This window comes from Dromaius novaehollandiae, chromosome 1, assembly GCF_036370855.1.
Source record: "Dromaius novaehollandiae isolate bDroNov1 chromosome 1, bDroNov1.hap1, whole genome shotgun sequence".
Classification (NCBI taxonomy): domain Eukaryota; kingdom Metazoa; phylum Chordata; class Aves; order Casuariiformes; family Dromaiidae; genus Dromaius; species Dromaius novaehollandiae.
The window spans coordinates 204105230-204129472 of record NC_088098.1 but is presented as its reverse complement, the minus strand read 5'-3'; the positions used below and the strand labels follow the sequence as shown (position 1 = coordinate 204129472).

Below are 24243 nucleotides of genomic sequence, written 5' to 3'. Positions count from 1 at the left end.
ATGTTTATTATAATAATAATTTTTTTTTTAAAGAAGAAAAAAATCCTGCTATTTGTAAACAGAATACGGGATGGGAAACACGGAGAGCCACGGCGATGCCGCCGCAGGAGGCCCGACACTCCTCGAAGCCGGGCCGCTGTGGAAACGCACGAGCAGCACTGCGACACCCCAGCACCGCCGGACCGAGGGGCCCTCCAAGGCCTGCTGCCCACCACGAGGCCAAGCCGCGCTCAGCCCGACCCGCCATGCCCTTCACGCCTGTTTTTAAGCCTAATAAAGGCAGTTCCCGTCAAACCGCCCCTCCGCACCCCCCCCACACCCCGCCCGGCCCCGGCGGCCCGGCGGAGGCCCCGCCCCCTCGCCTAGCCCCGCCCCCACCCGTTGCGAAGGAAGCGGCGTCCCTGGTTGCCGGGATGGCGGCGCGCGCGGGTGGCGCTGAGGGGCGGCTGCGCCATCGGCCCTGACCGCGGAGCGTCCTGCTGGGGGCGGCCCCGGCCCCGGCCCCGGCCCCGGCCCCGGCCCCGGCCCCGGCGCGCTGAATGGAGCCCGGCGGGAAGGGCCGAAACCTCCCCGGCGGCCGCCGGGACTTCGCGGCTCCCAGTGGCGCCTCCGCGTATCCTTCCGCGTATGCGGCCGGGGCGAGGGGCCGGGGCGGCGGCGGGCCGGGGCAGGCGTGAGGGCGGTCCGCAGGCAGCCGGCACGGCGCATGGCCGCCCGGAGACGGGCAGGGTCCCCGGAGAGGGGGGGAGCCGTGCGGTGTCCCGTGTGGGGGGCTGGGGGGGCTCTTCCTCTCCCCTCTCTGCGGGTCGTTAAAAAAAATCTGCGTTACGGAATCAGTCGAAAATGTCGAACCTGCTAATCTCTGTCTTGGACACAGTAAATATTCCTGAAGAGTCCTGCCGTTTCCCACCCCCGGCGTGCGTGTGCCGGGCCCCTGGGCACCTCCGGCTGGACAGCGAGGGGTCTCGGACGTCTCGGGGGTCTGGGTCAGCCACGCTACCCTGACGCTCATAAACCAGGGATGTGAGCACTACTGCGAGGCTGGTTGCTGGTGAAGTGCAAATCCTGTCTGTCGGGTATTGCCTCAGTGATGACTTGAAAGCAAACTTGTATGTTACTTTTTAAACTGCAGAAAAGTTGAGTGACAGTCCACTTAGCATTCATTTTTCTTGTCTTAAAGATACTGCCCTTCGAAAGTGTATTTTCCATCCTAATTCCAGAATCCTTATTTTCTTACCTGAATGCAAGTAATGAATTAAATAATACTGATAAAAGTTCTAACCTCTGCTTGTACTTACTGTATGGAGCGCTGTTTTATCTAGTGATGTTAATGCATTTCAGCTAATCCTTTAGAAGTGGGGAGGGGTCAGACTTTCCCTGTGATAAATGTGCCTGTATGTCACAGATTTGGATGATAACAGAAAGATCTATCATCACATAAACATAATAAAGGTGAGATTTCATCTGCTGGTATCATAAATGATGACTGCAAAGCCTCTGGTGTTTGTTAAAGACACTGTAAGTAGTAAGATGCAATTATTTTTTCTCTGGATAAACAAGAAGTGCTACCATAATACATATTTATGGGACCAACTGTTGTGTAATTAGTTGAAAAGCATAGCAGCATTTGGTATGTCATGAATAAGGTTTGCCCTTTCCCAAAGAGGTGTGTCATAAATCCTCAGTCATATTACACCTTTTTCTGAGATGTTTGATACAGTTTTTATTGTCCTTAACACGATATCAGGGACAGATCTTTAAAGTTTCAGTTTGAATGCGATTTAGAAGAAGAACGTCATGCACTGAAAGAAGATCAAAAAGTATGTCGGCGGAGGGCACAAAAATATTTTGTAGAGACAAACAGAAGAAGGAAGTAAGTAGCTAAGTTCTTTTGGTGGGAGACTGTAAAGAATGGAGTCAAAACTTTGAGGCAGTTCAATATATTTCTACTATTCGCATGTTCAAATAGTCTGTTAAATAGCATCACTGTTTTGTTCCAGAAGAATCTAGGCCTTAAAGTTTCACTAATCTAGTTTCTTGCTATAGAACATATAAAAAGCACAATATTCAGAGTTACTCATTACTCCCTTTAGCCACCTTTTACTGTTTGGAATAAAAGTAAGTAGTGTTCTCATTTTGTGGCTCTGCCCTGCGTTTCTAGTATTTTCTTCATTTTTTTTTTATTAGCTTCAACGATGTGTAACAATGCAGATATGTCACTTACCCGAGAGTGAGTGGGCAGGCAGTCTCCAGTATCGTTGTCTGCTGAAGTGTGTGCGCTTTTGGTTGTGTGACCCTCCTATGTGGTGAGCCGTTGTACACCCGCTTCCCAATGAACTCAAAACTAAGGCCTTCTAGTACCAAAATATATTTGTAATAAAGTTACTCTTTATTTATATAAAAATACATAAACTTTATTTATATAAAAATATATTAACACTTTAAAAGGAGTTTTGAATATTCTGCCTTTCCAAATACATTGCAAATGCAAAGCCATGAAATACTCTGTGACAAATGGATTGAATATATTATATCCTCAGACATTTCAGTGAAGTGCTGTAAATAGTTTAACACGCATAGGGGCTCTTCCGAAGCACTCAGATGATACTGTCACATAGATCTAGAAACTAGGCTTTGCGTGCAGCAGAGACAGATGGGCTCCTCTCTGGGACAATTCAGAGCGAGCCCCAGCCTCAGAGCAGCTTCCTCCACCATGTGTTGACTCTGGAACGCTCATCCCCCATGGTCCCCCTGTCAGATAATTTCTGTTATATGATGTTTACAATTGAAATATGTTGGTAACTCATAAGAGAAGCAATAGATATTGTTTATACTGCCCTTTTAGCTTGACAATAGCTTGATATAGTGTGCTGTCAGCAAATGTTTTAAAATATAGAGAAAAATGGAAGAGGAAGTATAATCACCTGGGACGGATTAAAGACAGTGTGTGACCTGCAACTTTTGCAGATAACAATAAACTGAGCCTTGGCTTAAAGATAAAATGTCTCAGTTTTCTGGAATGATGCCACTATAACACTATGCATCTGAAATGAGTGCTGTTTATCATATTGCTGGTCGTGAAATATTATACTCTAATGTAAAAGCAAACACTAGGCAGTCTGCATATTTTTCTGGACTAGTATAATCAAACTAATATTCATAGATATAAAAATGCATTTCCATATGAATTTCATTGTAGCCTTAGGAAACATAGTATAAATCTAAGTTACGCAGGTGAGCCAGTTAAAATTTTAGGTTTGGTAATCATAAAATGGAATTGTTTCCATTTGTGATAATTGAGAATGGCATAATAACATAACTACAAGCATAATAAGCAGTTCAGATGGAAGTGTGTGGTGACAAATCTTCCTCTAATAACTGAAAATGAGTTGTCTAAAGTTAGGAAGATAGTAAATGCATACAGTGTTAATAACCTGTGAAATAAAATTCAAAATTTAGGTTCACTGCATATATTGAAGAAAGTAATTTGGAAATAAAAAGTTGATTGAAACTGAGTATTTTTTCCTGACAGTTATGTAGATAGGAAGTGATTGATCTCCTAGTGGATCAGCCATCAAGTCATGCCTCAGATCTGTGCATGAGCCAAGATCCATTATTTTTAAGAATAAACATGTAAAGTTGTTAGCTATGATGATGATTTCTTAAGGATAGCATTACTTTCTCATGCTCTACATATGTACCTGGCTGCACCCTAAATCTCCCTGACAGGGCTTACAGGCATGTAGCAGAAGTTATTTTTGGCACTGCTGTTTTATAACTTAAAATCTGAAATTTTCTTGTGTGTTTTTTTGTTTTGTTTTCTTTCAAATTGTGGAGCAAACAGTCACATACTGCAAAGTATGACTACCTATTTTATAATTCCAACTTTAAATTTAGAAAAATCCCTGCTGAAAAATAATACTAATGACTTTTCTTTAGTAAATAGGTCTAGGGAAGCAAGAGCACAGTTCCAGGTTGTTCTCAGTCTTTTTTGTCATTCAGGTTCATTCAATTTGTGTTGCATTGTGGAGGAAAACTTGTATGTGATTTTGTTTTGTTTTCCTGTCATTTCTTGAAGAACTATTCACCACCAGCCTACCTTTAAAGTACAAGTTACATACCAAGCTTGATTCCAGCTCTGATAGCCCTCACTGCCCACCATGTTTTAAGCTAATGAGAATTCCATATATAGAGAGCTTGCAAAGTTGAAGTCTTTTGTTTTCAGCCTTTTCTAAATGTACTTATACTGAAATTTTCCCAGACAATAATGTGTTGATCTGTTGTCAATACCTCTAAAATAGAGCAGTTTCACCATTAAAAATACTCAGCTTCTGATAAGATGTGCTCAGTTAATTAGTTTATTAGTAAAAGACAAAAATATCACTTGCACAAAAAAGAACAGGTATAGCTTTGGAAAGCAAAGTCTTAGTAACTTAAGTTACAGATCTTTTCCAAATGAATACTTAAAGGGAACCATATTCATATCCTATCTGATGTCATGAAACTGCTTCTTTGCATTTCCTGTACTGATCCAACTCCTTAGTTCTGACAACGGTACTTAACTGTAATGAACAAGGTTTACTAATTATCTTTATGTCTTTATACAAATTGCCTGAATAGCAATTAAGTCTGTTCCTTCATTGCCTCACTAATACATGATGCTGTAATTTCACGGTCAGGTTAAAAATTAATATGCTCTGGGGCAGTAGCTCCCAAAAATATATTGTTTAAATAACAATATTCCAGAAATAAGAGGTACTGACTAAGCACATACTTGATCTAAATGAATAAGCTTTTGTATTTTGTGTTTGTATACCACAGTACTATTGAAACACCAGCTGCAGATTTGCTGGGCACTGTAGCCATCGCACTGTAATTGCTCAGTGCAAAATGTATGTCCTGCTGTACTGTGATGTTACTGGTTTCAGGTAGGTAGTGGGTTCTGTAAATGGAAAATCTCTTATTGCAATTGTCTATATGCCTTTTTAAGTAAACCTTAGAGTCAGCTGTCTTGGTTCAACATACTGAATTACCTTGAAATCCGAATACTTAAACTATCTGCTGTAGTTGGGAAAGAAAATGTTTTGTCAGTTAGGTATATCAGTTTTCAATCTATTTACATTACTGGTACTTTTTTCAAAAATACTTTATTTTCAATATATGCACAAGCTTTGTGCTCCACCTACTGGCTGATTATCATTGATTATTTAATAGAAGCCCTTTAAATTATTTATCAGTGTTGTTGATACGGAATGAAAAACAGTCTAGTGCCAGAAATGGAAGAAAAACTTTAACATTTATTAAATAGAAAGGGTAAATTCATAAGAATGTAGTATTTTTTTCTACATTAGAATGAATCTGCAAAAAGTAATGGTCAGTGTAACCATGTAGACCTATAATACAACATTGCCATTGCTGGTAACAGGCCACAGGCTTTGTGCGGAGTTTGTAGGGCCTCAGGACTTAGGCTTCTCAGGCTTGCTTCGTCTGAACTTTTTTTGACCTGCCTTCAGCTTTGTTTTACTTGGTTTAGCTGTGACAGCAGTTTCTCTAATTGACCAGGTGTCTGTGGCTAATTTATTTTGCTTTTGTTTATCTTTGCGTGCTACAACCCAAGTTTTATACAGATAGCAGTAACAAGCAGTTAGTCTATGTAGAGTGAGATATTTATGACTCTAATACAATGATGTACTGTAGAGAAACACAGGCCTGGTACGATAGCAGAGGCCTTGGGGAACGGAGACACAGGATGCAGCATAGAGGAGTGGCATGGGATGATAGGAGATGGGGCACAGACAGGCACTGGGGACCCCACGCCTATAAATAACTCACCAATGGTCCATTAAAGAAATGCAGGCCTGGAACTGGACAGAATTGGTTTTAGGGATAGCAAAGAGAACAAAGAAATGGTATCTAACATACATAAAAGGTACTATATATAGTGAATTCTAATGTAATGTGGAGCTGCAGACCAATGAAGAAAGAGCAAAGGTGTAAAGGTGTGTTAGCAAACATATAAAAGTGATTCCAAATGGGTCCTAGAGTGGGGAAGAAACCATCAACATGAACATTGTATTCCTCCCAACAAAGGACTCCGGATGCTGACACCTTGCTATAACACGCTACTACCAGAATGAAACTACCAGCCCTAGGACCCAGAGGAACAGAGGTAGAAACTAAGTGTGTGTATAACAACTTAAACTGTATTATTTCTAATATTAAGGCTTCTTCTATATAGAAGTATCCTAATTGTGTTATTATTTTTTTCTTTTTCTGTAACAATTAAATCAGGATTTATAATGACTAGACTCTTAGGATTTCAGTTATTCTAACAATAAATTCTTGGCTATATTATATATGTGTGTACACACACACACACACACACACACACACACACACACACTCTCTCTCTCTCTCTCTCTCTCTCTCCTTTCGTATTGAACATGAGATAATCAGAGAAGACCATGAATGCAGTTAATGTGTGTTCCTATGGCCCTGGCAAATATCTCACTTAAAGTAAATAATTGATTTATGGGCAACCTAAGCAGACCTTTTTAAGAATGCAAGGTGTATTTACTCTTTGCCCGTAAGAAAGATTTTGAGTGTAACACCACCATATGGCCTTTTCTTGATCTTGCTGTAATCATTAAGTATAAAAGCACCATTCTATATCAATTTTAAAATTATCGTGCAGTGGTTTGCAAACACTATGACGATAGATCATTTTATCCTAATGGATAATATGAACTCAGTATCAAAAGGTTCATTTCTTGGTATTCCATATGCAGTGTACACATGTCCTTTTTTTATTTTTATCCAAAGTAGTAATAAGCATTTAGTCCACCTGAGAATGTACCATCCATCACTTCACCGTGGAGATAATTTAATAAAATTAACCAGGAAATAGTTCCACCATCTGGTTAATCTACTGTTTTTAACATAAGAATACCTTCCACATAATGTATGCATATGTGAAACTGCTAAATCTTTTAAGTTTCATATTCCAAATTTGCTATAAACATTTTGGCAGCCATTGCAAAATTGCTGCTCTGCTGGATTGTTTATAGTAGACAGAAAAACTAGGTTAAAAAAACACCAGTCAGGAAATACTTCTGCTAACTCCCCATCTTTTAAGTCATATTCTTTTGCCAATATTATATCTGTGATCTGAACCCTAGCTGCTGGTTTAAGGAGAGTAGATGAACTAACATTTGTTTTAACTGTTTTTCTGTAAGGTGCCATTGTACATTTGTAAAATTATTTATTTTACATAATGCATCTGAGTGTTGCAATTTACATTCTGTAAGGTCAAGAAGTTAATGATGCAGGCTTCGTTGAATGTCTTTAATGCATTTCCTTATATTTAAAATAAGGTGCTTTTCCCCCCTCTTGTCTTAATCCAAACCAAACAGTGATCGTGATGAGTTGTGGTGAGAAAGACCTCTTGCATCAGCATTTAGACTTGCCCATTTCCAACTATATGGAACAAGAGTCTTTTTATATTCCAGTTATTAGGAATGTGGAAAAGTGTATACTTTACTCCACACTCCAAAACTGTTTTAGAAAATAAATAGTGAAAGGCTCTGTCAGAATTTACTCTTTCCTTTTTGGTGTTATTCTCTGGAATTACTCCAGGTGCAAAGCTGTAGAATTTCCCACATGTCTGAATTTAACAACTGCGGTTCAAATAAAGTCCTTCTTGAGCTGCTTCTTAAAAATATTCAAGGGATGGAGAAGAATGTTTTAAAAATACTTTCCAGGGTGAGCAAATCTGTTTTCTCTATTGTTATTTTCCTATACTTTCAGTCAGGATAAAGGTGTTAAACATTTCAGATTTCTATAGCAGATTTTACCTCGAGCAAAATATTGGAATACTAAAAGTTGATAATGAACTTTAGCTCCATTTCTGAAACTTCAGTAGTGTACTAACAATTAATATTCTTGTGAAATTTTAACTGAATTGTAAGAAGATATTTCATATGGACATATTTCTCTGCAAATTCTTTCTATATTTGGATAACTGCTTGTCTGTCTTCACCTTGTGCTTCAAGACAAACCAGTCCTATTTGCTGACAAACTGAAATTTGCAAATGAAATGCGCAATATTTGGATCATGTTATGTGAGTTAGACTATTGCTATGATACGTAATCAAAATAATGAAGCAACACATTGTCTATTTTTTCCTTTAACTTTTTGCTGTAGTATATTGTTGGATGTAATTTCAGTATACCATTTCTATATGGCAGAAATTATAAATGATTTAGAACAAGTATTTGTTTGAAAATAATCTGTATTGCTTAATAGTGATTAATAAGTATTTATATGTTACAGCAAAACATGATTTTTAGCACATTTGTTTGATAAATGACAAAAACGAGATCTTGCAGCATTGCTGAAATATTAAATAAGCTTTTTGACAATTCAGAGCAAGGTCTTAATTTAGGCTCCTCCAGACAGTGAATTAGACTACCTGTCTCCTTGCTTGGACTATGTAGGGGCAAGACTTACAATTTAGGCACCTTGAGATAGCTGGTGTGACTGTTTCTCCTCTTTTTCCTCCCTCATTGCTGCTGCTACTTCAGAAGAGTTTGAGCAAAGGTGCTGAAGCAGAACCAGGACTAGAAATCAGAAGTACTGATTTCCAGTTTTGTGTTCCTTTGGAAGTTCATGGGGCTTTTTCACAGTCAGTAGAACGTAGTTTGTGCAAGGTATATTGGGTAGGACCTCTAGGGAGTAACTTTTTAAAACTTTCATCTATATTTGCTGATTTTCTTATTCAAGTTCAAATTAAAGTTTCCCTTTTCCAGTGGGTGAAGGGATATGTTAAAACTTCCAATGAAGCTATGCATACCGTGGTACAATTTAGTGTGGTTTATTTTGTTATTTACTATCTCAAACAAGCAGAAAGTACCCTATCATTCTCATACAGATTCTGGTAATAACTTATTGAGTTTTAGATAGCTAAAATCAGATTAGAAAAAACACATCCGCTATTAATTATCGGGGGCTATCTAAGCTTTTGTACTTATAGTATCTCTAGATGTAGCTGTACATTTGGGCTGGAAGTCTGTTTTATTTTTGTGCTTTGTTTAAGTCGGACTTTTTGTTAGGCTTGCTCTTTGCTTGAATCTTTGTTACCTTCTGTCCCAGCCTTCATTCAAAGCTATAGAATTTTATGATTCCTCATTTCTAGAAGATGGGTTATCTTGAATTGTAGTAACTAACCTGGAGTTTTGAAAGTACACATTTATTAAGTAGCATTTGCAATAAATAGATTGTTAAAATAAAACATAAGGTACAGGCTGAATACATTATAGGATATTGTCTCAGCAGCTGCTTCCCAAGGCAGTTGTTACGAATAGTGCTTATTGGGAGACTTGGACCTTTGTGAAGGGGGAAATTTTTGTTCCAGGTAGAAGTAGTAATTGCTTATGTTGTTCACTGACTTCTCAACTTCTGACCTTGGAGAGCATTGGTCCAGAATGTTGTATGCATTAGCAGAAGCAGTGTATCATTTTGCACTTTTTGTCTCTCTTCTTGCTTTTATCTTTTCATATGCTGCCCCACTGTCTGTCTTGAGTTTAACATTAAGTGTATGGGAGGTGTGAAGATTTCATTCTGTAGCTATATGGAGGTACACGTGCTAGCGGCAGTCAAGGGGAGAGGAGGTCATATTATAACACAACTTCCAGTTTTCTGTTATGGTATAGCGAGTTTTATGGTGAACTTCTAATCCAGTACAGTCGTCACCATACCAGAAGTTCAGGTATGTAGTCTTTGTCATGCAAGAATTGAATAGCTGCATAAAATCTGTTTATAGTGCATTTTCACTTTTTTATCTTTTTAATATATATTGCCTATTGATCAAGCACAATAGTTTGTCCATAAAATAGGGAATTAGTTTCACTATACATTCTGATAACCATGTATATATGAATTTTCAAAATACTGAAATTTCTTTGTTTCTGTGTCTGTTACACTTTGGCTTCCAAGAGGATTAAAGATGATATGCCCATAAAAGTGTGTATTTAAGAATTATTGTTGGCTTTTTTTCCTGTTTTTTACTATTGTATAATTATGGTCTTTAGACTTCCAAAAATAAAAGGTACCTATTTCAAATTAATTTTTGTTTGTTTGTTTTTGCAGGTGATCATTCAGCAGTTTGGAAGGGGAGTAGGGAGGGTAAAGCTGAATATTTCAGTGTGAACTTTTTCCTGAAAAGAAGAATAAATAAAATAGACAGAGTTGCGGAGTAGCACTGTTAAGTAGCAGCTATGCTCCATTAAGCAACAAGCTCTGTGAAGCAACTACAATTTATTAAAGATACGGGAAGGTATCTTACTGCGATGAGAAAAACAAAGAGCCTCCAGCTAAAAATTACTACCTCCTTTACCACCAATCTTGGCTTGGAGTAGGATCCTACTTAGTGTCCTAGTGCCCAGTCAGATAACATTTCTAACATACAGAGAATTAAACACAGGAAGCTTGCAGTTACTGTGATCCTTGCACAGCAGACCTTTTAGAAGTTCAACGTGAAGAGTTACATATTTAAATATTAGTTTGCCCACGTAGGCACTGTGCCAATAGTTTTACTGGTAGAGGGTGTATTTCACTCAAGAATGTAGTTTAATTCTGTCAGCGAAAGTTTGGTCAGCTGGAATAAAATTTTCACATAGCTTCACCGAGGTTGTGCCTACAGAAGGAAAGCTTTGGTGACAATGGTTGTTTTAGATCAGAACCCGGCTTGCTTTCTAGCCAGCAGAAGTACACATTTTCAACATATGCTGCTATTAATAACTGATTTTGTCGGTCATGAAAGGTAGCTTCAGGTTACTGTTTTATTCCATTTTGTGCTACTAATCTGATCATCTTTCAGGAAGTTTCTCACCAACTGGAAGCTGATACAAACTTTTATATATTTATAGGTGAAGGTCTAATTCCTTTGTGTTATTTCTGAGTAGGAACTTTTAAACTGTTACTTTTTCCTCACAGCTCCTGAAAAGCAAGCACGCACAGCATTTGCTCTTCCCCTTCCTATTGATTTGTCCACTATGGCAAATTTGCATGGTAATGTAAAGAATGTGGTGAAAGTGGCATTAGTGACAAGAAATGTTTGAATCTACGTGTTAATTCATGGATAAGAAGGAATCAAATCTCCGATTAAAGCTAAGGAAATAAAATGATTATGGTGTGTCTCTTCTTTGTCATGTACTGTCTTGTTTAATTTCAGACAAACCCTAAAAATCCAGCTGTGTGGAAGTTTACAGCATGTAATTTGCGGAGAAGCAAGCTTTTTTACTAAAATTAAAAGATAATAAGCAAATAAGTTAAAGATATTTCTGTTAGTGTAATTAGAAAACACAGGTATCATCTACATTTGCTTTTTAAATACAGAGCCCTTGAAGAAAGATGGAAGCAAGAAAAAGAAAAAGAACAAAGACTTAGAGAGCAAGTTCTGCAGCAAAGGAAAGTTAAACTTCAGGAAGCAACTGAAAAATTCCAGCGTGCTCACGTCCCTGTTTTTCAGCACAAGAAAATAGGTTTGTAAATTAAAATTTCAAATTATTTGCGATGCATGCATTTGTCTGTTTGTTGACAAAATATAATTGGGGCAAAATTGAACAATTAACCACTCAAACCAGTTGAATTTATTACTATAAGCAAAACATAGTTGTCAGGAAGCTCCGATCTGATATTTACAATGAACTTGGGTAGAGGGAATAAGAAAACTAAACTTCTGCTCTAAAAATTGTATTATGAGATATTTCCTTATATGCCAATCACAGTATGTAATCAGCCGCCAGGGATGTTGCAGCTTCCTTTTTCTTTTTCCTCTCTCTCTCCTGCACTTTTTTCACTGCAGTGTGCTTATTGCTTATAATACTGCGCTTTCACAGCTGTGCATAAGGTATTATAATGTCATTCGAAATTTATTAGGATAATATAATGATCCCCCATTTGAATCCCTGAATATGAAACATTCAAGAATTAGTATTTTGTTTATCATTAAGTAAAAGCAGTCTTAGAATATATTAATGTATTACATAACATTTACTGAATTAGTCAGCTTTATAGGCTGCTCTATCCCTGCTGGGAAGTAACGATCACTTCAGCTCAGTTCCTGCCTTCTTAGTTGGAGTCAGTGCAGACTGGCAGGAGTTTTTAACGGCTTCAGCCAAGTCTGATTTCCAGTCAACTTTGCAGTGTTGAAACTCTCAAGATATGGTACATTACTTAGATACTCTTTAAAAGATTTACTCTCCCAACTGCAGTTGTGCCAACTGTGAGGTAATGTCTCTGACTTGAAGATCAAATGTCAGATTAAAAAAACAAAATAGAGTAGTACTGTTTCAGGGCTTCTTGATAGCTCTACTAACATCCCAGACTATTTAGCAATATATCAAATCACATTTTTTATTCTTGGTTTTTCTTTATAGCAATTCTACTTTTACCACTTTCTACCCTACCTTTCCTTATTTGTAAGAGGCAACAACTTGTGCCTGTCTAGACTCTTTCTTTCTCCACTGATTCAACTATTAAGTCACAATTTGGCCTCTGTAAAATACCTGCAAGCCATAATTTTGGCTTATTACATGAGCATAATAATCATGATGTAAAAACAAAGTTGGTGCTGTATTTTTAACTGCCTGCTTTTTCAATAATGTGGTCTAAAAACAAATATCAAAATTGTTGAAGCCATGTGTTACTGTAAGCACTTAAATGGGACGGCTTTTTTTTTTTTTTTTTAAGAGGAACCAGAAATGCTTCAGCATTTCTGAAGATCAAACCACTCAGTTTATTTTAATTTAGTCCAGATTTAGGGTCCCAAATTTAAGAATCTTTATCAAAACATTTATGGTAAGATATTATAACTTTTAAAATATTTTTTCCTATTTCATCTTTTATTCTAATCACTCTAGTCCAGACAAAAGCGTTTTTTCAGTTAGAAGAAGCTCTTGACCAAATTAAAGGATCAGTTTTAACACGAGGATTTTGCTTGCCTAACAGAAACAAAACCAAGTTCAGGTAAGCATTTTTGTTTACTCTGATGATCAAAAGTAGTAAATTGGTTAGTGTATTCAATAAACAGCAGATGTTTACTCTCTTAGAGGTTGTAGGCAATCTGTCTGGTGACAAAGAAAGCACTTTTGTGAACTGTTCCAATTAAAATATTGAGACATCCTTAAATTGTTTGTGTCCATTACGCAAAACAGCAAAGGAGCTGACACAAACCGTTCCTTTCAGGGCTTCAGTGGAGGTCTGGGAATAGTCAGGGGCTAACCCTGTCCCCATTCAGTTACAGCTTGACTCAGATTGGCATAGTTATCAAACCATCTGTTGTTCTATGAAGTATAAAGTATTCTATCTGGATAATTTGCTGCTTCTCATACAGTGTTTTCCTTTTGACATTCAAGGATATTTTAGCTTGTATATTCATCCCATGGTCCTGTTTTCTTTCCAGCTGTTCAATTTGTCATTCTCTATAAGAATCTGAACACCCATTTGTTTCCTAATCACAATTTCCCCTATAATTTCATTTTATATCACATACAGTTTGTATTCCATTCTTTTCATTCTACTCAAACTATTCTTTCTGATACCTTGACTTACCACAAGATATTTCTTCATGTATAGTTTATCTGCAGTATTAGATATTCCTTCCTGATTATCCCCCTTCCAACCTCTCATTTCTTTATCCACTCAGTCCAGGATTTTATCGTTGTTGTTGTTGTTGTTGTTACTGTTATTATTATTATTTTCTGCATGCTGTAAATTGTGCAGATGTTCAGAATATAGATGTATTCTGTCTAAAAAGTCTCTGTGTACTTTTGGGCTCCAATGTACTTTAATATTCAATTTGATGATTAAACATGATTGCAGGCAATAAATTAGACAATTGAGAAAATTACAGACTATTTCATACATCTCAGAGCTAAATATTCACACTCTCTACAGGTTAAAATGCATATAGTTCTGCAACAACTACATTGGTTTGACATAATAAGGGGGATTGCATCCATAAAAACAAAACAAAACAAAATCTTCCTGTCAAATATAAATTGAAATTATGCAGAAAAATGTAGATGTTTCTGAAATTCCTCTCTTCCCTGGTCATTTGTCTCTTTTAACCCTTAGGCTCTGTTAAAGACAGCAGCTTGCTACCTATCCTCCCTACTTTCATCCTTTTTCTTATTCATCCTTCTTCTTACATTCCATCTTCCTTCAAACTGCTCCTTGTGCCTCAGGGACTCACAGTTTTCTCTCAAGACTTCAAGCCACTCAATATTTCCTCCATTTCTTACAGTATAACAGTGCTGTCACTCCTTATTATATCCATACAATTTAAAAAATTCACTGTCCTGTAAGAATGATACTGCATTCTTTTCCTCACTTTCATTTTTTAAACAGATTTCCAAAGGAAATTAATTTTATGTGCTCCTATTCTTTTACAGTCTGTCTTCTCTAGTAACCAAATGTTAGAGCTAAGAACCTCAAAGGTTCTTAGCACTACTACGAGTACTGCTAAGCTACTACTGCTAAGCTAAACACTTCTATGAGTTTGAAACTGGCAATGGGATAAAGGAGGAATCATTCAAACAGGTGACCCCAGCAGAAAAAAGGCTTGAAAGCCGAGTCGCATTGAGCCATTTTGATTGGCAGCTCACAAGCCAGTTCATACTGATAAGACCATCAGCACAGGAATATCTTGGAACCAGCCACACAATGTGCTGCTGCTTGCCCACTTGGTAACTAAAATACTTGGGAAGGAGCCATACAAGGTGGGGGAAGGAGGATGTGGAGAATATTGCGGGGATGATAGTAAGGGAAAAAGAACTGAGTTATTGCAGTACAGGCTTGTGCATAGGGGTGAGGGATAAAAATCTGTAGGAAATAAGGCTTTGCTCATTCTAACGGTAACAGAATTTGTTTACTTTTTTCATTCCTTGTGACAGAAAGTACTTTGTGTATTTTTGTCTGCATCTCACACAGTACTTTACCTTCTATAAGTACTGCGGCTGAAACTGAGCAAATCCTATGCAGCATGGATTCTTGTAGTCTGCTCTAGAATATGTTAGTGCTAGGCGGTTTCTAGTGCCAGTTGCTAATCGCTTTGGTCTGGGAGCCAGAGTTGTCTGCTAGTGTGGGTCACAAAGGTAATATATAACTTTCAGACTTGATCCAAAAACTGTGCAAAATTGGAAGACAGAGGGAAGATGAATTTCTTGCAAGTCAGTGCAGTCATCTCTCTTTGATGGAGAAATGATTTTGAGAAGGTAGCCTGAGATACAAAGCTTAAAAAAAGGTCTGACAATCCCATTAATTGGAAATGAAGGAACAGCTAGTAACTAACACAGATAAGGCAGTAGATTCCTTTCTGTATTTCTATCCCTTCTTACAGTTTTTTAAACCTTCAAATAAAATATCTTGTATCATCTTTAGAATTTACCCTCCCTCAGAAGCAGAATGTTTAGAACTCATTGGTAGTCCCATTCTAAAGGAAGAAATGGGTATTGTATTAAACACTGAAGACAAATATGGCTGCAAACCCAACTAGATATGGGTGAATTTTATAAGATTCTAGAATTTTTAATGTCTGTTCTAATGGTTGTAAAAAATTAAATTATGCAATGGAGCAATACTACCTGTTCTTGAAGGGAAGCAAAAAATGCTGGAATGCCTAAGGAGTGTAGGATTGTATTTTCTACCTATAGTAAAGTTACTTTGCTTGCAGTAAGTTTTAATTACTAAATGTTGAAGCAAAGATTTTGATCAAATCGTTGACTGACAGGGGGATGTGTGCACATTAGGTGTGTAAAGGGTGTGCTACTGTTTGTACAAATGCATTTCCCTGATTGTGTTAAAAACAGTTGGATTTGATTAGGCTCAGTCTTTGGATAGAACCTTAATTATGACCTGTCAAAGATGTTATTTGAAAAAAAGTTGGAATGTAAAAACTTTTATAAATGTAAATGATATAAACATTCAAATAGATACTGGATCATTTTACAAAAAAACAGATGGGGGGAGCAGGTATATAGTAGTCTGGTCTACAGTAACAAAGTCTTTAAAAGAGGATAGATACGGTAGGTTTGTTGGAGGGGAGGATATCTGCCATTCAAAAGAAGGCAAAATCCAGCTCTCTGAGTAAAATAAATGAGAAGTTTTTCTTCCTTTTTGCTAGCAACCATCTCTTCAGAAATGAGAGATTCCTTTTTAGACTGCGAAACACATATCTCTGTCGGTACAATTAGGCCAATGTTTTTGGAGGACTATATAAAATCTTATGCAAATTTTATGAAGTATATAAAATTATAAATTATAAAATTATAAATAAAATAAGGCAGTGTTTTGGGAGGATTATATAAAATCTTACATAAATCATATAAATTATATAAAATTAAAAATAATAATCTTGATGGGATAAAAGTTTCCATTTTCCATTGTTTTAAAATTATAAATGTTATAATAAATACAGAAAAAATCTTGTTATACTATACGCCCCTGGTGACACAGATAGACTCAAAAGACATGTACTGATTTTAATAGGGAGCATAATTTTAGATACCAGAGGAGGATGAAGCAGATGAAGGCTCAAAAGAGGATATTGTGGAAACGTAAGCTGAAGAAATGGAAAAAAATGAAGGAAAAGGGTCATTGAGTTTTTTAACTTATTTTAGACATACAGTAACCATCTCCAACTAGGAACATGTTTCCTAATAATGCATCTCTGCTGGATAGGCAACAGAGAATGATAAGGTCTGTGTCCATATTTGCAACCTTGCACAGAAGTTCAAATTTACTGAATAGGGTTGTCAACTCTTAAGAAAGATAGCTATGTGTGGCATGAAATAGTCTCATCTTGTTGTTAGTTCCTTGACTGTATATTGCCGAAATCTGAAAGAAATACCTCTCCCCACCATCACCTTCACTGAAAATGAAGAATGGTAAAACATGGATTGTAGATCGTCTTGTCAGGCCAAATTTCATTAAAAAAATAAGAGAAATATTTGGAAATACGGATTTAATTTTTAGTTGCATGTACAATAAATATTCATTTTGGTACAAACTTAGCTAAACATTTTCACCAGATTTAGCAATATTCGAAGGACTATGTTGTTGCTACTAAGGAACTATATAAGAGAGATGCATCCCAGGATTGTTAGAAAGTATCTGCTTACTGAATAGACAGTAAGGCTTGGTTAGTTACATGTAATCCAGGGATTGCTGAGACCAAATATCATTTCAAATCTTGGATCTGACCACCCTGGTAAAATAAAGGCTGCATCTCCCCTCTTTGGTAAAGGTATACCAATTTTACACATAACTTCACTAGAAGTTTATACTGATAATCTGTTTCCAGGATCTACTCTCCTTCTGCCACCATTCGTAATCATTATGAAGTACAATGGATACTTGATCCTAAAGCAGCGAGGCATGAGCTTGGCTTTCTAATCAATTGGAAGGGTTATGGCTCTACTGAACAGCCATCAGAATCCAAATCATGATCTAGTGAGAGGTTTCTGTAAGTCCCGGTTTGGATATGCCTGACTAAGCGCCTGTAGGGACCTTGAACCAGCTTGGAGCCAAAAAGCAGGATCAGTATCAGTTCTTAAAGTATTCTGCCGAAGCAGTCAAGCTTTACAGCCAGCAACCTGTAATAGTTATGCTTCCAAGGAACTAAGGCTTGATTAGCCTATGAGCTAGTGCGTTGTCTTTTTCTTTCTTTTTTACTTTTTATTTTTCCTGCTTGCCTTTCTTCTTGATTAAAGTAACTTGTTTCTTGCTTTTGTCATCCTTGATACCTAGTTCTTGCCTCTTGTTTTCCAAAACTTGGTTCCTATTCCTAATGATCTTATCCAATTTTGTTCCAACTCTGCCTGCTATTTATTCTTTACCGTATCTTGTTACAGACTCCCTGTTTTCCCAGCCTCTGATTGCGCATTTTCTTTGTCGTTTGACTTGACGTGCTTCTTGGTTTCTTTAATTCCTGGGTGTCAACGAGCCCCATGGTTCTTGCTAACTCTCAGCCTGTAGAAACCTGTGGTTTCATCAATCTTGATTTTGGCTCACCCTGACCACAGTATACAGCTGCAGTAGATACTCCTAAGATTTTTTTTTTCTCCAGATAGCAAATACAGATTCTTTAATGTCCCACATTATTGACGCTACAGGTCATCAGTAGAGTTGAGCTCTTCAGATAATACAAAGCGTTCTTGCCATCTGAAGTAATGAAATATCTGAGAGCAACAGTATATAGTCATGCTCTATATAAGCCAACCTTATGGAAAGATAAAGGCCATTTTGCTTGTTTAAAAAAAAAAAAAAATCCTCCTTGTTCCATTTGTGAAAATGACCAAACTGTTGGCTGACATTTTCCAGAATAATTCAGCTTGAGGCAGTCACCCAACAACCCAGTCAGAAAAGTCTGACAATTTATAAGTAATGGAAAAGAAGGTTTAAAATGGAAAGTGTTGGACAGTTTTAGCTTCAGACAGTACTAACAGCACCACCTGTAGTTACATATCATTTAGCTATCATTTAATTTCCAGGCAATTATTGATGCTGTATACTTTTTGAAAGGAACATATTTGAAAGTGTATAGTTGATGCATAGAAATAAGTCAAAGTAATAAGTTAATTCCTTGCATCAAGAAACACAGATGACACTTCATCCTCATCAGCATCTAGAAACGGTTATTTCCATCAGAAGCAGATTTCAGCAATGGCTGGCTGTGATAAAATGATACAGGAGAGCAGTAGAACAAACACGGATTGTAACCAGCTTCTCTTCCAGAAAAATCTGAAAGAAATGCAACAACTCCTTGAAAAACAGCATTTCAGCAACTTGGAGGTATGATATTTTAATGCAGTTCATAACAATTCTTAAATGTAATAGAAAGTTTCTTGAGCAGAATAAAAATGAAAAGTCCATTAGGCACACTTTACCAATTAGATAGCATCTGAAGGCACATTGCCTATGCCCTACCAATAGATCATTTAGTGTAAGTTTATTAAAATATTTCAATTAGAAATCAGAAATCTTTAAAATTGTAGGGGCGTTTTCAGAATAGAATTTCACAAATTCCACAAAGATACCTGTCATGTTGTTTTCTTTCTGTAAACATAAAATTTGTGTCTCCTGGCTCTAAAGTAGCTGGCCATTAAGTCTATCACAGGAGTCTTGTGCTAGCTCCAAACTTAAATTGGCTACTTGCAATTCACACTTAAGTTTCTGTTTCACTGATTGCTACAATGCAGCACAAAATGTTCTAACGCTACAATTATGGTAGGTCAATGTTTTCATAATGTGTGGTGATTTCTTAGGCATTGACTTCAAGTCTTATGAGACTCTATGTCCTTTTTTGTCATCTTTGGAATAGATGCAGATGTTCCAGTAACAGCCCTGGAGTACTCCTTAACTTTGGGCCTAAACTAACTTTTGGATCCAAATCAGTTTCAAAATTTACCTTAGAAACTCAGTGAAAATCAAGAACAGAGCTCCTAGGTGATTTGTTTAAATTGTACTTTTAAGTGTGTGACTTTAGGTTAGTCAATGTTGTCTTCGATATTGGAAATATTGTATTTAATATTATATTTTTTGCAAACAAGAGGACATAATTTTGGACTTACTCTCATATTTCTAGAATATTATCCCACTGGGCTGTTGGTGTCTGAAATGACCTTGGCACAATGAAGCATCATCCCTTTACATTGGTGACATGTAGAGCTATGGGATCACTAGTGACAAAAGAGCAAGGACTTTGACTCTTTATATAGCTGCACAGATAACTTTTGAAGGACTGTGTGTAGTCACATATCATGTATATCAAAGAACTCAAAATATATCGATACCTTCAGGCATATTTATCTCCGTCTTTATACCTGCTTTGTTCAAATGGGTATTCATGAGAGCCTTGAGAATTCTTGGTAACAGAGAAAATCCCATTCTACTGGAGTAAATTTCATGAAGGTTGAGGAGACTGGAAGTACAGTTTGATCTGGCAATTTTGTTGGTTTGTTTTCATTCTTATTTCCAAGCCTAAAGGAAGGAAGAGGGAAAGTCCACTCAGAGAAGACAGCTGATGCTTATAAAGCTGAATTATAAGTAGCCACTTTCAAACAAAATATAGAAAGTTCTACTTTTTTTTTTTTTAATACCAAATTGTGCATTTAGTTGGTATAGTGTTTGCAACTCCCTCCCTCAATGATGCTGAGCTTGGCAGTAGCCGCATTAGGATGTCTTACAATTAGAGGAAAAAAAGCAATCTCTTTGAATCAATTATCTTTAATTATAAAAAGTGTAAAAAAATTTTTTCTTACTATACCATAAGACTGTGATGTACTGTATTTTATCAAACAAAATCATCACATTCTAATTGAATTCTATGGAATAAACTGCCTTGAATTATATATGACCCTTTCCTCTAAGTGTTATAAATAATCATTTATGGACACTGTATATAACATGGGAATTTGTGTTTACAAGTTTTAATGAAGTTTTGAAAATGCTTTGGATTCTGTAAAATTTTTTGCCTTTTTTTCCTATAATTTATTTTTCTGCTACCACTAGGGGTTGCTCAGCTTCTTCCCTCTGATAAATAGTTTCAAATTATAAATATTTATACTTGAAACATTTGGAGTTTGTTTTTTGAAATTACATGCTTTGGACTCCAATTAGAAAAATTATCGTCAGGAAAGCTGTTGTCATTGTTCTGAGGTCTGAGTTTCAAGGTTTAATACTTGGATTGTGCTGGTGTGTGTATGCTTTGTGACTTATAGTGATGTGAAACAGCGTAATACACTTAGTAATGTTACTGACATGAATGGGCTTCAATAGTCTTGTAACTGTCTGTTGTCCAAAGTCATTTCAACAGCGCTTGTCTTTCTGAAACTAACGTCAAAATACTTCTCTGTGCACATGCTTTGCAGTCTAACAATCCATTGAGATCCTTTGACCGACCTCTCTTTGTTTCTGTTTTTACAGGCCCGACAGGATTATAAAGATTCCTAAAATTCTTTTCTTTCCTGCAGGGCAATAAAGTTCTATGTAGACCCTTACCACTAGATTTGCTGTGTTCCCAGCTTTCCATCCCTAAAGATTTGTATAGTTTCAGCAGTAAGTCAAGGCTTTTAGTGACCCTTCTACCATTTTCCAAAATTCTTGTGCTTAAAATATGTAGAGTGATAGATTTTTATTTTGTGCAACAGTTAGGTTTGAGCCATCAAACCAAATTCAGTGGTGGTCTGTAGCTGAATTGCTTTTCACCAAATGACTTTACTTTCATTTGCTTATCATTTTTCCAAATGTTAACTATTTGGGTTGAAGTTCTCCATTTCTGGCAGCTGCATTGCAGTGAATAATTTAGAAAATTTCCATTAAAATGGCTCAGCTGTGTCAAGGAATAATATTATTCATACATTGTCTTTTTCTTTTCATCACCTCTTTAATTTGGTGGGCACAGAAGAGTTTTTTTGGTCAGTCCAATGCTTTATGCTCCTCCAGCAAAATAAATTACTATTGAATTAGATTGCTTGATTGCCTTAACATTTTATCTCTATCTTTTGGCTTTTTAAACAAAATACTTGGAAGGAAGAGCTAATTTACAAGAGAAAATAGGTATAATTTACAGTATGGAGATCATATTTTTCTCTGCCTTTATAAAACCATAATTAGGGCTTTCAAATGGAATCTGTGAAATCTGAATTGAAATCCCTTCCCTGATTGAGTTGAAGCAGGAATTTAAACTTGGCTTTCCTTTCCTCAAGCATATTGTGCAGCCATTGATGTACTCAGTACTGGTCTTTCCGTGGATGCTATTCCACTTAGCATAAAATACTTCAATATTTATAAAGGAGGGCTGGAACACAAGTATCGTTTCTCAGAAATTGCAGCCCAAACTATGAGGCCAGAGGATTATTTTTATATTATCTCTAATACAATAAAATTTTGTATCCTATTATACTGTTACGGTTATTATTATGTCATTATTATAATGTGTGTGTATTTATATATGTTACATATTTGGAATAAGTCACTGGGAAATAATAAAGAATATATATTTTTTTTTAAATGACAAATTACACTTAAAGAAAGTGGCGTATGCTGCAAACACATAGGTATAGGCATATCTTTGTTGCATGAATGAGTAGATCTATATGACCTTAGCTGTTTGTGTTACTGTAATTTGAGGTTGGACTGTGTCTATGAAACTGAACTGTTTTAGGTAACTAATAGAAAAACTGAATTCATTTTCAAGTGCATTTGTATTATTATTGGAATGAGTTAAATAATGGCTACTTCTGCGATGTATGTTGTATCATTCTAACTCTTCAGAGAGATAGATAAGACCAACATGAAAACATGTGTGCCCCATGGACAGAATCCTTCCACAAGTCTTGAGAAATTGTAGAATGTCCAGGGCTAGTTAGTGGGAAAACAGGTTCTTAAATGGAGAGTTAAGGGGGGGGGGGAGTAATTCAAAATGGGATTTTAATTGAAGTCAAATTTGATTTTGAAGAGTACCATTCAAAGACCTGAAATAGGTTTCTGTGGTCACCTTAAATCAAAAAGTGCTGGCCAGCTTTGACTTTTAGCTGTGAATATTAATATATTCCGTGTGGATCACTTGATTCACATGACAAACTCAAGTGATTTTCCTGCTCCTTATCCTTTTAGAAAGATAATGGGCTCCAGTTTTTATTGGCTTTCAACCAATACTGCAACATACCAATGTCTTCCAAATTATTTTGCTAATCCAAACTATGCTGAAGCAACTTCGCATTTGCTGTAGAGGTTACTAATTCACATTGAAATGTATCTCCAGACTAAATTATTTTGTATTATGTTGTATTATGTATTCTTCAGAGTAGTCTTATTTAAGTGAACTCAGAGTTTATTCTAAGCCTGTGCTGTAGAAAATGACATTACAAGCTTCATATCAGTATTTGACAATCTGGATGTTCAGTTATTTGAAGAGCATCTTGCCTCAATTCAGAGCCTTACTTTAACAGATAATAATGTGGGATTGAAGCTGAAACAGCATTTTCACTACAAAGGAACTTGTTTCAAGATAGATTAATACATTAATAAGTCTTTTCTTGTGGGTATTAGGATTGTTTTTACATACAACATATCTGACAAATCACAGAGGCAAGGAAATTGAGAACTATGATCTAATAGATACTTGTTCCTCCTTTACAAGTGTATATACAGTTTCACTAGGACTGCCATACATGACAGGCCATGACTCCTTTTTTGTTGTTTTTATATTCATATATATGTACACACAAATGTGCACACACACGTATCTACATATATATATACATGCATCTCTACACTAAATTACTTTTACCATACTTCGTGGCTGTTTAAAGTGATTTGTTGTACTGAAACAGAGAAAAAGGTTCAGAAATGTAGCTAAAGGAGAGGAACAGAGGAAAAAATAACAGTATTTGATCTTTAGTTTCCTGCGGTTAAGGTAATAATAAAATGTTTGTTTGCAGGAAGGGAGTGGAAGATAAGAAATGCTTTGTGCATGCTGTCTGCCAGTGTTTTATACTATATTATGAACATCTGATATTGTCAGAAAGAGTTTATACTAATGTCTCAATGGAAAGTCAGAAAATTTATTGCTTTCTTATCAAGATTGAAGTATCACTATCCTGAGTTATTCTGCCCCTTCCAAGACAGCAGAGTTGGGTTTTATCTTTTAAAAAAATAAACCTCTTTATGTGAAGTTGAAAGCAAAATAGAATGTAACTATTTTATTTTTTTTCTTCAAGTATCCCTCTTCTGTTCTGTGAGGCTACTAGTCGCTAGGGAACACTGAAACTTGGCAACTTCTTTGAGTTTTGTGCTATATTAATTCTTATAAATCCCCAGCAGCACTTCTGTAGGACTTAGTAGTTTAAGGTTTGTTGTGCAGTTCATGCCTAATATTGCCATCTCTCCCTAAGGAGATGTGGCTCGTTGTTTGGGAGACAGAGCATTAAACCAGCCACCCAGAATTCAGAGGACAGGAATAAGCAGAGAACAACTGCCAGTCAGGATACTGAAAGACCTTTTAACAACCAACTCAAAGAACTGTGCTGTATCAAACAGCAGCAAGAAAAAAATACCAGCTTTTAAATTCAATAGGCTATATTAGGGAAGGTACAAGTAGAAATCTTGTACGTGTTCCTATAACTCATGTTTTGTAAAGTTCTCAAGAGGAACGTATGTGTTTAAAAAATATCTGATTT

At 36.6% G+C, this 24243-nt stretch overlaps 1 protein-coding gene across 3 annotated transcripts in view; it reads left to right on the top strand.

Moving 5' to 3' along the window:
• The first annotated feature begins 382 nt into the window (after nucleotides 1-382).
• Nucleotides 383-24243, top strand: part of CEP126 (centrosomal protein 126) — a 39545-nt gene continuing 15684 nt past the window's right edge. For 2 of the 3 annotated variants that reach the window (XM_064505100.1, XM_064505099.1), the window contains exons 1-5: nucleotides 383-613; nucleotides 1748-1873; nucleotides 11396-11541; nucleotides 12922-13027; nucleotides 18655-18853. In XM_064505100.1, coding sequence (XP_064361170.1) covers nucleotides 540-613; nucleotides 1748-1873; nucleotides 11396-11541; nucleotides 12922-13027; nucleotides 18655-18853 — 651 coding nt within the window. In that variant the 5' untranslated portion in view covers nucleotides 383-539. Of the gene's footprint in view, nucleotides 614-1747; nucleotides 1874-11395; nucleotides 11542-12921; nucleotides 13028-18654; nucleotides 18854-24243 lie in introns of those variants that run through there. The other variant, XM_064505101.1, reaches the window with a different exon arrangement.